Here is a 14,625-nt window from a genome sequence, read left to right as displayed (position 1 = left end):
TGGTGCCACTTTGTCCAACCAAATTGGAGCTCAGAGTCATGAGATAGTTGAATACTTCATTCTCCTTCCCCAATAATCTGAGAGTGGAGGTACTTTGTGCATAACCTTCTTTGGCTAAGACCAAGAATTGCATTATTTACATAAAAGCATTTGGTTGTACAGAACTTGTTTAATCTCCTGTTAAATCTGCTGTTTTTCAAATGGAAGTAACAAACTATGTTTTTAAATAAAAATTATATTAAACAATGACAAATGAGATGTAAAACAAAACATTAATGTTTGGAGTAATGTGGTACTGACTTTTTTTTAGTGGTGTGGACAACTGTTTTCCTGAGATAAATAATGTGTGAGGTCCTGTTCCAAAATGGTATGGTCCTCATGTTTTGGGTTTTGTTGGTTTTTCTTTTTTTTAATAGGCCAGTTTAATTGGACAAAGTTTATTTGATTACTTACATCCAAAAGATGTTGCAAAAGTTAAGGAACAACTTTCTTCATCAGACGTCTCGCCTAGGGAGAAGCTCGTAGATGGCAAAAGTAAGTCAGAGCTGGACATATTCAGATTTTTTCAGGAGATGTTGATAAATCTAATTATTAGTCAGGATGTATTCAGGTGTTTGTATGGATGAACAAACCTGAGGTATTTCTATGAAACAAACATTTGAATGCGTATCTGCTGCTTAAAATGCATTTAGAGTTGAAAAGCTAGCCCAAAAAACCCTTGATTTTAGAACATAAGAAGTACTGAAATTCTGTTAAATTACTGAAATCACTGTTAAACATTTACCAAGATGTGGTCTGACATTCTTCCTACCAGCATACTACTTTTTTTTCTTGTATTTGCTAGATCTTGTCAATACAAAAGACCTGATGTAGTCGAACATGGGATAAAATACTTCAATATCAAGAATCACTGTCTCCTCTGAAAATGCTAAGTGTCGATCCCAATGTAACCAAACCTTCTTTAGTTTACAGTTGTTTCTAATAACGAAAGCATTGTGTACTGTGCAGCTAATGCCTATTTTATAGCTGGCTTTTGCAGTTCTTTCTTGTACCAAATGCAAGGTGAAAGTTTATAAAGCATCCATTATTCTATTACGAATATCAAGAAGGGTTTAAAAATAGTTTAGTAGTTCTTTCTAATTTTGGAATCTGTGTCAATCATATTTTCTTTGCCCTATTTAAACTATTAGACTTTTTTTAATTGTAAGGACAAAATTTAGGCAGATAAACAATAAGGACAATGTTCTGGGAGGTAAATGCAGAAAACATCTTGTTTTCTGAAGTTTTATTGCTTGGTTTTGGGTATTTTTAACTACTTTACTAAATCTTTGTAAGCTGGCTTGCAAGTACACACAGATTTCCAAGCTGGACCAGCTCGGCTGAATTCTGGTGCTCGACGTTCCTTCTTCTGTCGGATAAAGTGTAGCAGGACCACAGTCAAAGAGGAGAAGGAGTGTTTGCCCAACCCAAAGAAGAAAGGTATTCAGAGAGTGGAGATGAAGTGGGGGCTTTCTCTCTTGAAACTTGTTTAAATTCTGAGTCACTAATGACTTTCTAGTTCCTACTGATCTCACCAAGTAGCTGTAGAGCAGTGGAAATATGAACCAGGGACACCTTTTGAAAAACAGTCTAATTGTGCTCTCTCTCCTCCTGGTGCCCTCCTGGAAAGAGGGAGGGAGGAACCTGAGGTACAGTGGCTCGGTAGGAGCATGTGGTCTCTTGTGGTCAAATTTGAGACATCTCAGGAAAATATTTGAAAGAACTGGAGCAGATCAGAAGAATAAGACTAAATAACTTATGTCTTGAAGATAATTGAGTGAACAAAGCCTGCAAACTCTACTATTTTGAAGGGAGAAAAGCAAGTAAACCAATTTTATTTTCTGATTTACTTTTTGTGTTGTATTTAAAAGTATGAATTTTCCTCTTTTCCCCTTTTCATAGTAAAGGTAATTTATCAGTGTAATTCCATTAATTTTCCCAGTAATTTTACTTTAGTATATTTTAGTACTATTTAGTACATTTAGTATGCCTGTAGAGCAGTATAATCTTGTCAAGTTTCCAGTGAAAATTTAAATTTAAATTTTAAAATGCAATTTCTAGTTTTTCTTTTAATACCTTAGTGTTGATTTTTGCAAAGCTGTGCTGAAATTGTTTGTTCCTGAAAAAATCCTGCAAATTCTGTTTTCCAATGTAACCTGTTACTGTTGAGTAACACCACAAATTTTAAAAGGCCCATGATTTTAAGTAAATAGAATTTAGTGTCCCTTGATGTGTCAGTGAGGTAAGAATTTACCTTCTGTAAATGTTTCTTGGGAAAGCAGTTTTGAGGGAAGGTGCCTGAGCAACTCTGACAAAATCATAGTGGGAGATCTCAGTTTCTCATTTTGCAGAGTCGGTCTGTGTTTTTTATATTAGAGAGGAAAATCAAAGGTATAGGAAGCATCCTCTTCAGAACAGAGATGTCAAGAATGATTTGGCATTTTTTTGGAAAGACAGCTACTGTAGGACACATAATGTGAAACCTTGATGCTTTTGAGGGTGTTCACATGTTATTTAGAGAGCAAAAACGGATGATTGATAGTGTATGCTGGAATTTAAGATATTTAAAATATTTGTATTCCCATAAAATTTCAGAAGCCTGAGGTAAATAGAAAATAAGCTGGATTGTTTTGGGTTGTTCCTGACTGATTCTTTGAACAACTGCAGTAAGCATACGTTCAGATCATTGTGCTCACCAAAGATAAATTGATTTGGAAGCTACAGAGGGCCTCAGGGTAATTTTAATTCACAATCCATATGAAACCATATAAAAAACCAAAGTGATCTGTGGGTTATTGCTTTCTTTTCTTTGTGTTTCTTAACTTTGTGTTTGAACTGCTAAATCTTGCATAGGGTTAGAAGCTCTCTTTGCAGGTAAGCCCAAATTGAACAGAACAAAATTAATTGAAAAATGCTCTGTAAAATGATCTATAGTTTTGTACAGCTGGTGTAGGTAAGCATGAAATATAGTTTCTGGTCTCATGGCCAACAGAATAAGTAGTTTGGTTTTCTCTTTGAACAATAACTGCTTCTTATTTAATTTCTTTCTATTAGATCACAGAAAATACTGCACCATTCACTGTACTGGGTATTTGAAGAACTGGCCTCCTAATGAGGTGGGAGTAGAAGAGGAAAATGATGTAGAAAAGGACAGTAGTAACTTTAACTGTCTTGTTGCAATTGGGAGGTTACACCCTTATATTGTTCCACAAAAGAGTGGAGAGATAAAAGTCAAAGCAACAGAATTTGTTACACGATTTGCCATGGATGGAAAATTTGTTTATGTAGATCAGCGGTAAGCGTTTTGTTCTTTAATGAAGAGAAATGACACAACTGCTTCCATTTTCTGATAGTCTGTCAAAACTGTAATTTCTCCAGCAGGGTAGAAATTCTAATTTGAATTCTCAGTTTTGGAGAATTTGTTGAGAATTCTCAAAAATTCTAATTTTCAGAATGTTTTTCTCCTCTATACAAGAAGCAGTTAATTCTCAAACTATGTGTACTTGGGCTTTGTTTTTTGTCAAATAATACATAATGTATAGAAGTGTATTGTCCTATAGAAAATGGACTCATTTATTCATAAGGAAAAACTCAAGTTAGAACTTCATAGCTCTGCACATGACTGAAGTAATAAACATTTAATCAAAAGTTATTACTTCTGAGAGTCTTACCATTTGTAACAGATACATTCTATCTAAATGAGGTACCAAATTACTTCATTAGAAGCGAGAAGTTCCCATTTTCTGTACTTTCTGAACCAGATTTTTCTTTGTTGTAGAGACCTAGTTACCACTTTGCATTTCGAATTTCTTTGTCACTGGAAATGTTTTCAGTCTTCTTTCAACTAAAAGTGTTGGTTTAAAACTAATTCCTTTGAGTGGAAGAGCAAAATTCAACTGCTGAGTTTTTTGTTGACTTTTATGTGTGACCAGTACTGTGACTGGCTAAGGGGAAGCCACTAAACAAAAGTATTTTATGTGTACATGTGGTTTGCATGTTTAACCACTTACTTTACCTTTGAATTGTCATTCATTGCAAAGGGATAATTTGCTGTGAAAAACATTTCCTGTTGTTTTAGAGCTGTACTAATGCATATTTTTCCCCAAACACAAACACAGGCATCTGTTTGTTTAAATATTAATGTTCTGCTTTACTGATACTGAAGAAAACAGCTTTGAATCTGCTGTAGTTCACGTTTTTATTTCTAACAGCGCAACAGCAATTTTAGGGTATCTGCCACAAGAGCTTCTAGGAACTTCTTGTTATGAGTACTGCCATCAAGATGATCACAATCACCTAGCTGAAAAACACAAAGAAGGTACAAAACAGTTGGTCCTCCCAGACACTTACAGCTACGTATAACTGCAAGTGAAAACACTACAAACCCAAATTACCCAACCTCAGCACTGCCCTTTGTGATGTCTGTGACAAGCCTGTGTAAGGCTTGTAATAAAAGCAGGGGGAAACTTGTGTTGTCTTGGCTCCTGGTGCAAGGCCTTGGTTGTGGGGGAACAATGTCAGCGCATCTGTCAAACCCTCTGCTTCCATCCTTTGTAAGGAAAAGGAAGGAATCCTGAAGAGCAGATGTGTCTGATAACATAATTAAAGACATGAGTTATAGCTCACCAAGTCATGAGTCTCCTAGTGGTCTGGAGAAACTTAGTATTTGCTTTTTAATGTAACATTTATGACCCTGCTGAAACTATATAATTTGATTTTAGAACAGGTCCCAGTTTGTTCTGGCATGTTATTCTACATCTGGCCAACAGAAACATTTTGGTTTTATGATGCTATAAAACAGATTTATTATTTCTAACTTTACCTTTCTAAGCTTAAATATGGTGATTATAACTTTCCTTTTCTTATTTAGTGTTACAGAATAAAGAAAAAGTATTTACAAATTCCTACAAATTTAGAGCAAAAGATGGGACTTTCGTTACTTTAAAGAGTCAGTGGTTTAGTTTCATGAATCCTTGGACCAAAGAGCTGGAGTACATTGTATCAAACAACACTGTGGTATTGTAAGTAATTTATATGACTCTCCATTTATTTTTTGTCATCACTACAGTTACCACTAACAGAAAATAACCTGCTTAGAAAGCAGAACAAGGCTAGAAAACATCAACCCTGCGCAAAAAGGGGCTGAACAACCTGGACAAACATCTTTTTGGCATTTACCAGCTATTTTTGTTTCAGGCCTAAGTTGTGGATTTGACTCTGAAAACTATGCTGTTTCCCATTTGGAAAAAATGAGGTGAAAGAGTTTCTTGTTAAAGGAAGAGGGGAAGGATCTTTAAGAAAAGTAGATTTGAATAAATGGAACTGTCAAGTTAATTCTGCTTTTCCTTCTGGTCTTTACGACCCTCTGTGTGACAGCTGACCCAATTCCAAGTGCTGCCCTACCCCCAGGTGTCAGAAGGTGGAGAAGCACAATTGATAGATGGTGGAAATGCAAGGCAGGACAGGAAGATCGTCTCCAAATTGATTGCAAGGGTGGAGCCTTGGGGACAGTAAATGCCTGTGTTTAATTTTTTTTTAAAATTTTAATTCTTTTTCATTCTCTGCACCTTGCAGTGGAGCTGTAATTGGGGTTGTTCCAGTGCTACAGAGGATCTTTGCCAATGATTGGGGTTTTGAGCAGGGACAGGGGATTTTATTTCCATTAAACAAAGTTGTTGAGGGTGCCTTTTGCCCATTCTCTATCTGGTTCATGCCTTGAGTCAACATCACCCACCTCTTTTGCCCATGTCCTTTTTCCCCAGGAAGACAGAGAAGAGCAGTTCAGATAGTCTGTATTGACCAGTAGCCCAAGGACACTTTTTTGCCTGCCCTGGAGATGTGGGCATTTGCAGTTGTCTGCAGGAGGGAAGGAGGGCAGCAGCTACTGATACAAGGCAGTCACTGACCTGTCCTTGTTCCTGGTTACCTGATTTCCCTCCTAACAATAAAAATGACAGCCCTATTCCCTTGTCATAGAACACAGACAATCCTACTGGTTTTCTTTTTCACTTGGAGAGTAGGTGGAAATTAGTATTTAACCCACTGCTCAAAAACATTACAAAGAACTGAACATAGAAATATGTGAGGAATATCTTATATTCTCCTAGTTTGAGGATGTTAGCTTTGGTTCTGTGTAAAGTATTATTGATTATTTATGTTTATTGAAATTAAACATAAATATATGCTGGATTTTGCTCTTGAAAAAAACACCTGCTGGCTTTTTGTGGTTTGTTTTGGATTTTTTAAATTTCTTTAAATCTCAGAGGTCATAAGGAATCAGCTGAAGAAGAGGTCCTCTACAGTTCTCAACCTGCAGAAGGCAAGTGTCACTTCTTACAGTTCTTACAGATCACAGATCTTACAGATCATAGCTGCATCTCCTGATCAGTCAGTTTAGATTCATCCAGTCCAGGGATTTTTTTGTTATGTTGTATTATTGCATTTGTATTGTTGTATTGTTGGCTGTGTGCAAGGAAGGATTAATTTTTTTTTAAAGCTAATTCTTTTCCAGTGTCTAGTATCCTAATTGATATAATACACAGAATTCTAAAAAGAAGCATATATAACCTGCTTTTAGTTTCCAGCAGCTTCTGTTAGAGATGGGGTTTGGTTGGTAGGATATTGTGCTTCTGTCACAGACCTTTCATATTTTGCCCAGTTTTCTGAACAGATACAATTGTGCTGAGTTTATCTATAAAATACAGGGCAATACTGATACAGAACATACTTTGCTATTATTTTTCTGCTATGCGTAGATTCTGCTTTCTGCATGCTGTTCTATCATCTTGCTGTCAAGGCTTTATATTTGCTTTTCAAAATGTTCTTTCAGTAACTCATTTCAGTTGGTGAGAAATCCAAGAGTTTTTTTTAAACTCATGTTCTTTGCAATGTCTGTGAGAGACACTGGAGGTGGCAATGATTAAATATATTTCACTACTGGAGAAAAACAATTTTCACAAACTGATTATTCACTTTATATTGCAACACCCTCTGCCATGAATCAATATCTACAGAAATATAATTTCTGAATACATATATGAAAATATATACTTATTTAGTGTGTATATATATGTATATATATATCTAGAGCAAAAGCTGCTTTAAAATGAATCCTTGCTCTGCACTGAAACTGCTCTGGGTTTAAGGTTTTGTCTGGGCTTTGTTTTTTTTATCTCCAGATGCTGTAAAACAGTCTTTAGTAAGTGTGCCTGGAATGTCCTCTGGAACAATTCTTGGTGCTGGCAGTATAGGAACCGAAATTGCAAACGAAATATTAGAATTACAAAGGTAATAAATGCAGAACATCATCATTAGGCTTTTAAGTAAAGATAGGGACAAGGGATATATGATTATGTGAGGGTTGCTCCAGGTTCACTTTTATTGTATTATACGTATAACATTTTTTAGGTTGAACAATAACATGATTATAATTAATGTCAGTCTTATCCCTGGCAGTGCACATCACTCTGCTGGTGATTCAACAGAGAGAGAAAGGTGTGCTCAAGGAATTGTGGCCCATGGCCTTTTCTGATCTCTCCTCTATTTTCTGCTACCAAAACATGGAGAAAGATAATTTGGAATCTTCAGGAGAATTGGAGACATTATTGTTTCAAATTATCAGACTCATGCTTTGTCACTGGGGAGGTCTGGTGGGTTCTGCACCATACAGTCTGTTTTTCAGTGTTTGATTAATGTGACCTGGTAAACATATGCAATTTTAGGTTGCATTCTTCACCCTCTGGAGAGTTAAGTCCGTCACATCTCCTCAGAAAGTCACCTTCTCCAGCTTTAACTATAAACTGCAGCGATGTGAGTACACCCCTGCCTGTAAAAATCCAAAATTAAGAGGTCGGTGGCAGCTCAAAACCTGTGAGCCAGATTGCCCTAATTTGTTTTTGTGAGAGAATGTGTACTTTTAATCAGTGTTTTTGAAGAGACTTTTAAAAAACTCTGTGCTGTTTTGAAATGTTTAAAATTGTGACTTTGAAGGTATTTCATTTACTCTTCTAAAAATGGATAGTTATGCTAACCTAGTAGTGCTTGTAATTCTACTAGTGCTTGTTGCACCACAAACTATAACTAACATAGTTATTGCCTGTAGCTATGGAATAATTACCATACCTTCTTACCTAAATGTGTTGTGTGTTATGTACTGGACACTGCATGAACAAACTTCTCAAACAACTCTTCTTTGAATGCAAATTTCTTTCCTGTTAAAAACAGTTTATCTTTTCACTGCAATTCTCATTTCCTGTTAAAAAAAACCCATTATTCTGGTCTAGGAACTGCTTTGACTTCCCCCTTTTTTATGATCTGTTTTCCCCCCTGTGTTACCATGGATTTTTCTCCTTAAGAGTTGTTTGATTTATATATGCTGAACTCTCTAAATCATGTAATGTCTCATCATAAGGATAATCTCATCATATTCATTGAAGTTTTTTCTTCATTCTGGGCTTTGGTATCCCATTTATTCCTAAAATACTTTTGGAAAACATTTCACCTATATTAATTTCCTGGTAGACTATGCACAAGTCAGGCAATCCTAGGAATTTCTCTGGCTAAATTACATGTATGTGCTAAATGAAACCAGTATCAGGAAAAAAAATTATCTGTTTTTGGGGTTAGGATGACTTCCATCGCTATTGCTATGATCAATATAGTTTAATGCATATAGAACCTAGGAGGTATGAGGGCTTTTTTAATCTCTTGACTGGAATGTTTTGACAGTGACAAACATGAAGACACTAGAATTTGTAGTTTATGGTAGTAGATAATGCAAAGTGCCAACCAGTGCATTTGGTGCTGGATTTATTTACTGAACACAGAGTTAGACCCTCAAGCAGTGCCATCACTGTGAAGTATCTTTGACAGCTGTGTAACTCACAGATTTTATTTAAGCTAGGTCCAGTGCTATATGAACTTGTAAAAAAATTGTTTCTAAATGCAAAATATCTGCCTGGTGATGTATATTTTTCACTTTATTTACTTCTTAATAATTTGACAGCAATCTATGATGTTTCTGTAGTGTAATATTTGTGACTAAATTTAGGATCTAATTCTGTCCTTTCTACTAATTCTGCTCTTTCAGGTGCCAAATAAAGAGTTGGTTCAGTTATGTCCTTCAGAAACAGAAGTTCTAGAGAATTCAGAACAAACCCAGGGTGCTATTCCATTTCCCAGTAATGAACCTCTCCTCAGTAAGATCTATTTCTTTTGGGGATATTCTGGGAGTTGCAGGGGCTGACATTTCTGATCAATGGTGTAATTTCTGAGTGCACCATTTTACAACCATATATAAATTGTAAAGAGATTTGGCTGGCTGGCTGGCTGAAGATGAGAGCACTCTGAAAACAGATGTGTTATTGCTGCAAGGCAAATTTGATCAGTGAGGCAATCTCATGACGAAAAACAACATCTGTGACTAAAGTTTACCATTACATTCTTACACTTTTCATGAGGCACTTTACTGTTCTCTCTCCAGGACAAAGATGGGAAGGGAAAAGTATTTCAATGCAATGTCAGGGAATTTCTTGGAATTTATGAATTATGTCCTTTAGCACTTTACCTCTTTCTTAGCTGCAAGCTGGGAGTAGTTGATACAAAGGACTGCTCAAAATGGTTTAGAAAGCTTTTTTTTTTTGTCTTTCCCTTGTTAAGTTTGTCTGGATACAAGATTCCCTGGCCTTATTAGAGGAAAATGCCACTGCATTATGTTTAACATAAAAGGCAAAATGCTGTAAAAGCCATGTTTATGCTGATCCTGTATTTTAGCTCTTAGAAACTTTTCCATCTCCTTCTCCCTCATTTACCAGGGATTTATTTGTTTATTTAGAGCCTACAGCTTTCTTTGAGTTGAACTATGAGCCTTTTCAAAAAAAATTAAAAAACCCAAACTCTGACAACCCCAAACCAACCAACCAACTAAAAAAGAAAAACACTGAAAAAGAAACACAAACAACAAAAGGCTAATCCTCTAATAAGAGTTTGGGAAAAAATAATTAGAAACAACCCCAATGACACAGGAGTAATGGTTTTAAAGCAAAAGGGAGTCATATTAGGGTTTTTTTTAACAGAAATATTTGCCTTGACTTCAAAGGCAGGTACTGCTTCAAACCAATTCTGTTTTGCAAGTTGCCATGTTCTCCATGCTTCATAGTGTCCATACCTGCTTCAAACTCCCTGTTTTAATCACTGTGTAGGTGGCAATTCTCAGCTGGACTTCGATGCCATCTGTGAGAACGATGACACTGCAATGACAGCTCTGATGAATTACCTGGAGGCTGACGGAGGCCTGGGAGACCCAGCTGACCTCAGTGATATCCAGTGGGCCCTCTAGAGCTGCTTCTGGGAGTAAGGAATGTCAAAAACCCCTCATGCACAACAACCCTACATCCTCAGTACTGTACTGGAGTTTTGTAATGGTTCCTTTGAATTCAGACTTGCTGTCTCTGGATTTTTAAAGACTGAAGCCTTCTTCAGAGTGAGAGACATCTTCTGCTGCACCTATGGACAAATGCAATATTTTTTTGTGATGAGGAAATCTTGAAATTTTAATATTGAAACATCTGTAACTGGAATGCTTAGAACACATAAGTATATTTTTGCTAAGAAGCTTTAACCAAAAGGTACTGTACAATGTACAGGATTACTTTTGCTTAGTTTTAATACTTCAAACTTTTATTTATTATTTTTGGTTCAAGTTGCAGAATATTGGTTATCCATGTTACTTTCTGTAGAACCTACTGTACTTACATGGTTTGAGAATATTTGTAACTATTAAATTTAATTGAAATAATTATTTGCACACACTACAGTTGTAAAATAAGGTATTGTAATTCTCAAATGATGCAGTTTGTGATTCCTTGCACTTCTCAGCAGTGCAGTTTTTGCAGTCAAAGGTGAAAATGAAGCCTATGGTTCTGGGAGCAAGGACTGGGGGGTTGAATCACCCTAATAAATAAAAGAGAATGTTTTTCTCAAAACACTCATTTTCCCAGTACACAAACATGAGAAGGGCATAAGAAAAGAGCAACAAAAACTCTTAATTATTGTTTTATGTTATTTGTAATGTATGATTAGAGAGGCAGTGCATAGAGCCAGAGAAAAAATGCTCTGTTTGTAGTAAAGCACTTTGGTCTTGTCCCAGGGTCTTTACTAACTAGAGAAGTTTGAATGGATAGTCTTGGCTCCAGGGTGAAGCTTGCACTCACCCTGTTGGTGAGAAAATGTTAAAATTCCAGAGCATCTTTTATGTTTTTGGAGAGATTGAGAGAATTTTGTACTTCTTGAGTGTGTGACTTTTAAAAATCTCTCTGTACTATAGCTGTGTAAGTAAATGCTATGCAGGATGATCTTTTGGGAACAACTTTTGCAAGGATTGTATCCCAGTTACAGCAAATTACTCAAGAATGTGGCACTTCAGAGGTTGCATTAGAACAACATAGCACTAATACAGCAAGAGGATCTTTTTATCTCTGGTATTGAAGGTTTAAATAAATTTTTGCATAGATTATATATTATACAATTACAGATGTTTTCATGTTTTCTTCATTCTTTTCTTTTTTTTTTTTTTTTTTTTTTTAATTCAGTTAATGAAAGGGTAGCATTTGAAGATACCTGATACATGTGCATCTTTTTAATACAGACATTTAAACAAAGGTACCACCCTAACCTCTCTCACTCCAGGTGAGCATGGCAGCCTGGGCTGGTGTTTTTAGGAAGGCTGGAGTTGGGAACAGATGGATATGACCGTCACTAGATGTCATCCTTGTGCTGCTGGGGAGCCCCCCTGTCCTCATGAGAACACGATCTGGACATGAAGTGGCTTCCTATGCTTGGCAGAGCAGCTCTGTGTCTTGTAGAGAATATGACTCCTTTTGCAAACAATGCGTTTTTAGTGATGGGGATTTGCTAGAATGGCTTCTTGGATTGATTTTTTTTTTTTTTTAACTCTATAGACTTTTTTTTTTAAATTAAATTTGGAGGTAATTTCCTGCATTCAGATCTCTTTTTTACTGACATGGGGCCAAAATCATCAGTTCTCTTGTTTTATTAGAATAAACTTTTCTGCCTTTTCTGAATTTTGGGCTATATCATGGAGCAAAGTAGGAGAAATAAACAGGCACTTTCTAAGAACTGATAGAAATCTATTTGTGTAAAAGAAATTTGAGAATTTGAGATTGTGCCATTGTAAAATGCATTTTCTCTTTTCTATTCTAGAAATAAATTCTAAATAAACCAGCAAATACTGTAGCTCATAGATAAATGACTACATACATAACTTAAAATTATACAGATCTTATTAGAACAGTTTTTTTTAACTGGATTAGTTTGGAAATGGGGCAGCTGTTGTTATTGCAGGAGCAGATTAATTCTTTCACAAGATTTATGTGTCTAGACTCAAGCCACTATTTTTGGATCCTTGGCTATCCCTAAAAAATAAAACCAAAAAATGTAACTTTGATTCTTTTGCAGTCAATGACAAATATTGTGACTTTCAATTCATTTAGTAGATTCTCCCTTTACTATTTGTAAGGTTTTTTTCTGGCTTAAACCAGCTTTTTCAAGAAAAAGTGTCACTTGTAAATATTTCTGGTGAAACCAATAGATATTTTTGAATACAATTGAGATAGTATGTGCTTATCTTTGTATAACAACACAATTCTATTAAGATACTGAAGTTTGTTCCTGGCATGGTGCAGATAATGGTAGGATGTGGTTCAATCAGGTCAATAAATACTATTTTGATGCCCTGCTTAGTCTGCTGGCAATTCTGTCTGATACTGAACTGAAATATGAAGTACTTGTTCTTTCAGATCCCATGCTCCTTCCCTAAAAACATAAACAGGGATGTGGAACTCCTATGGATTTTGGTAGCTCAATGTGATGCACTCTGCAGCTCCCTGACTGGAGGTAGGTGGGGGTCAGGCTCTGCTCCCAAGGGACAGGAAGAGAGGAACTGGCCTCGAGTTGTGCCAGGGGACGTTTAGATTGGATATTGGGGTAAAAAAAAGGGTTATTAAGCATTGGTAGAGGCTGCCTAGGGCAGTGGAGAAATCACCATTCCAGGAGGTTAAAAGATGTGCAGGTGTGGCACTGATGGATGGGGCAGTGGTGGATTTGGTGGACATGGATTATAGCTGGACTTGATCTCCAAGGTCCTTTTTGACCAGTGTGGTTTACCTGTGAGCATTTGTCACTTGATGTTCTGGGGGCAGGGAGAATCCTTTCTGTGCTTTTGGGATTCCCTTGTAGGGTATGGTCAAGTACAGTGCTGCTGCATGGGTCTAAAGCAGAGATTGATTACAGGTTTCTTTCCTGTGGTGCTTTGTAATTCTGGAATTTGCTGTGGATCTTCAATTTTTTAGAATACTGGAAAATTTGGTTTACTTACAAGCACAAAAGGTTAAAGTGATTTTAGTGACTGCTCACAGCAGAGTTTCTGTTCATGATCCAAAGTGGGACAGAAAAGATAATACAGTCCCTCAGCCTGCCTGATCAGCTAAAGGTAAGTTCAGGTATGTGGGCACTGCAGATAACTTTTTATTATTCATTTGCTTTCCTGTCAAAACCATCAGAAATAATCACACAATCTTCAGAAAAGGTACAAAGTTTTGTGGGAAAGCTCTACCTTAACTGTTGCTGCCACCATGCTGGCCCTGCCTGGGTGGTAACTTTTCTTCCCTGGCATTTTCAGATTCCAAGTGTACATGACCCATCATCTGTTACATGTCCTACACCACTCGGGAACCTTGGCACAACAGAGAGAAAGTAACATAATTAATAGGCTTGTGGGTAACACTGTTAATGGGTAACAGTGAGGTTTATCAGAGTACTCCTGGAAGGTGCTGTAAGGTGAGCAGCAGGACTCTGAACTCTACAACAGCTCAGGTAACGTGCAATGCTTTTAAACAAATAAACCTGACTTCAAACACTGCTGCTTTCATAAACCTTACAGATAGGGCTGTATTGCAGAGAAGGCAATACCACTGGCCCTTTAATATTTAGCAAAATACTTCCAGATGAGTGGATAGAAATTCTTTGAGAGGAATGGTTCCATCCTTAGACTTCATCTTGTCACAATACGATAAGCAAATTGATTTCTTAATTATACAATTATAGAATCTCCTGAGTTAGCAGGGACCCATCAGGATCATAGAGTCCAACTCAAAAAATCCCACCCTCTGCCTGAGAGTGTCAGTCAAACACTCTTGGAGCTCTGGCCACTCTTGGGGCTGTGACCATTCTCTGGGGAGCCTCTTCAGTGCTTGACACCCTCTGAGGGAAGGACCTTTCACTGATCTCCAGCCTGACCCTACCCTGGCCCAGCTCCGTTCCCCTGGGTCTTGCCTCAGGTCACCAGAGAGGAAAGATCAGTGTTTGCCCCTCCTCTTCCCTTGTGCTTTATATACATTTGATTTGCCAGGTCTTTAAGAATTTTAAGATTTTGGGTTTTTTTCATCTGTAAATGCAGTCCCAGTATCAGATACTGTTTTCATTATCATTGAAGAGATGATAAATCCCTTATCAAACAAAAAGGGAGGTGAGCTTAGTGTTGTTTCAGCATGCTCCAGTCAGCTTCTAAAG

The 14,625-nt window shown here is 36.8% G+C and overlaps 1 protein-coding gene across 1 annotated transcript in view; it reads left to right on the top strand.

Moving 5' to 3' along the window:
* The window catches only part of LOC131591890 (basic helix-loop-helix ARNT-like protein 2), a 30,794-nt gene extending 19,176 nt beyond the window's left edge, over positions 1-11,618 (top strand). The window contains exons 8-17 of the mRNA XM_058863000.1: positions 417-534; positions 1,336-1,479; positions 3,094-3,334; positions 4,251-4,357; positions 4,910-5,060; positions 6,303-6,358; positions 7,218-7,326; positions 7,761-7,848; positions 9,128-9,236; positions 10,239-11,618. Coding sequence (XP_058718983.1) covers positions 417-534; positions 1,336-1,479; positions 3,094-3,334; positions 4,251-4,357; positions 4,910-5,060; positions 6,303-6,358; positions 7,218-7,326; positions 7,761-7,848; positions 9,128-9,236; positions 10,239-10,375 — 1,260 coding nt within the window. The 3' untranslated portion in view covers positions 10,376-11,618. The remainder of the gene's footprint in view (positions 1-416; positions 535-1,335; positions 1,480-3,093; positions 3,335-4,250; positions 4,358-4,909; positions 5,061-6,302; positions 6,359-7,217; positions 7,327-7,760; positions 7,849-9,127; positions 9,237-10,238) is intronic.
* Positions 11,619-14,625: the final 3,007 nt, after the last annotated feature.

The sequence above is a fragment of the Poecile atricapillus genome, chromosome W, assembly GCF_030490865.1.
Source record: "Poecile atricapillus isolate bPoeAtr1 chromosome W, bPoeAtr1.hap1, whole genome shotgun sequence".
Taxonomy (NCBI): Eukaryota; Metazoa; Chordata; class Aves; order Passeriformes; family Paridae; genus Poecile; species Poecile atricapillus.
The sequence above is the reverse complement of the archived record's forward strand: the minus strand, read 5'-3'. Positions and strand labels throughout refer to the sequence as shown.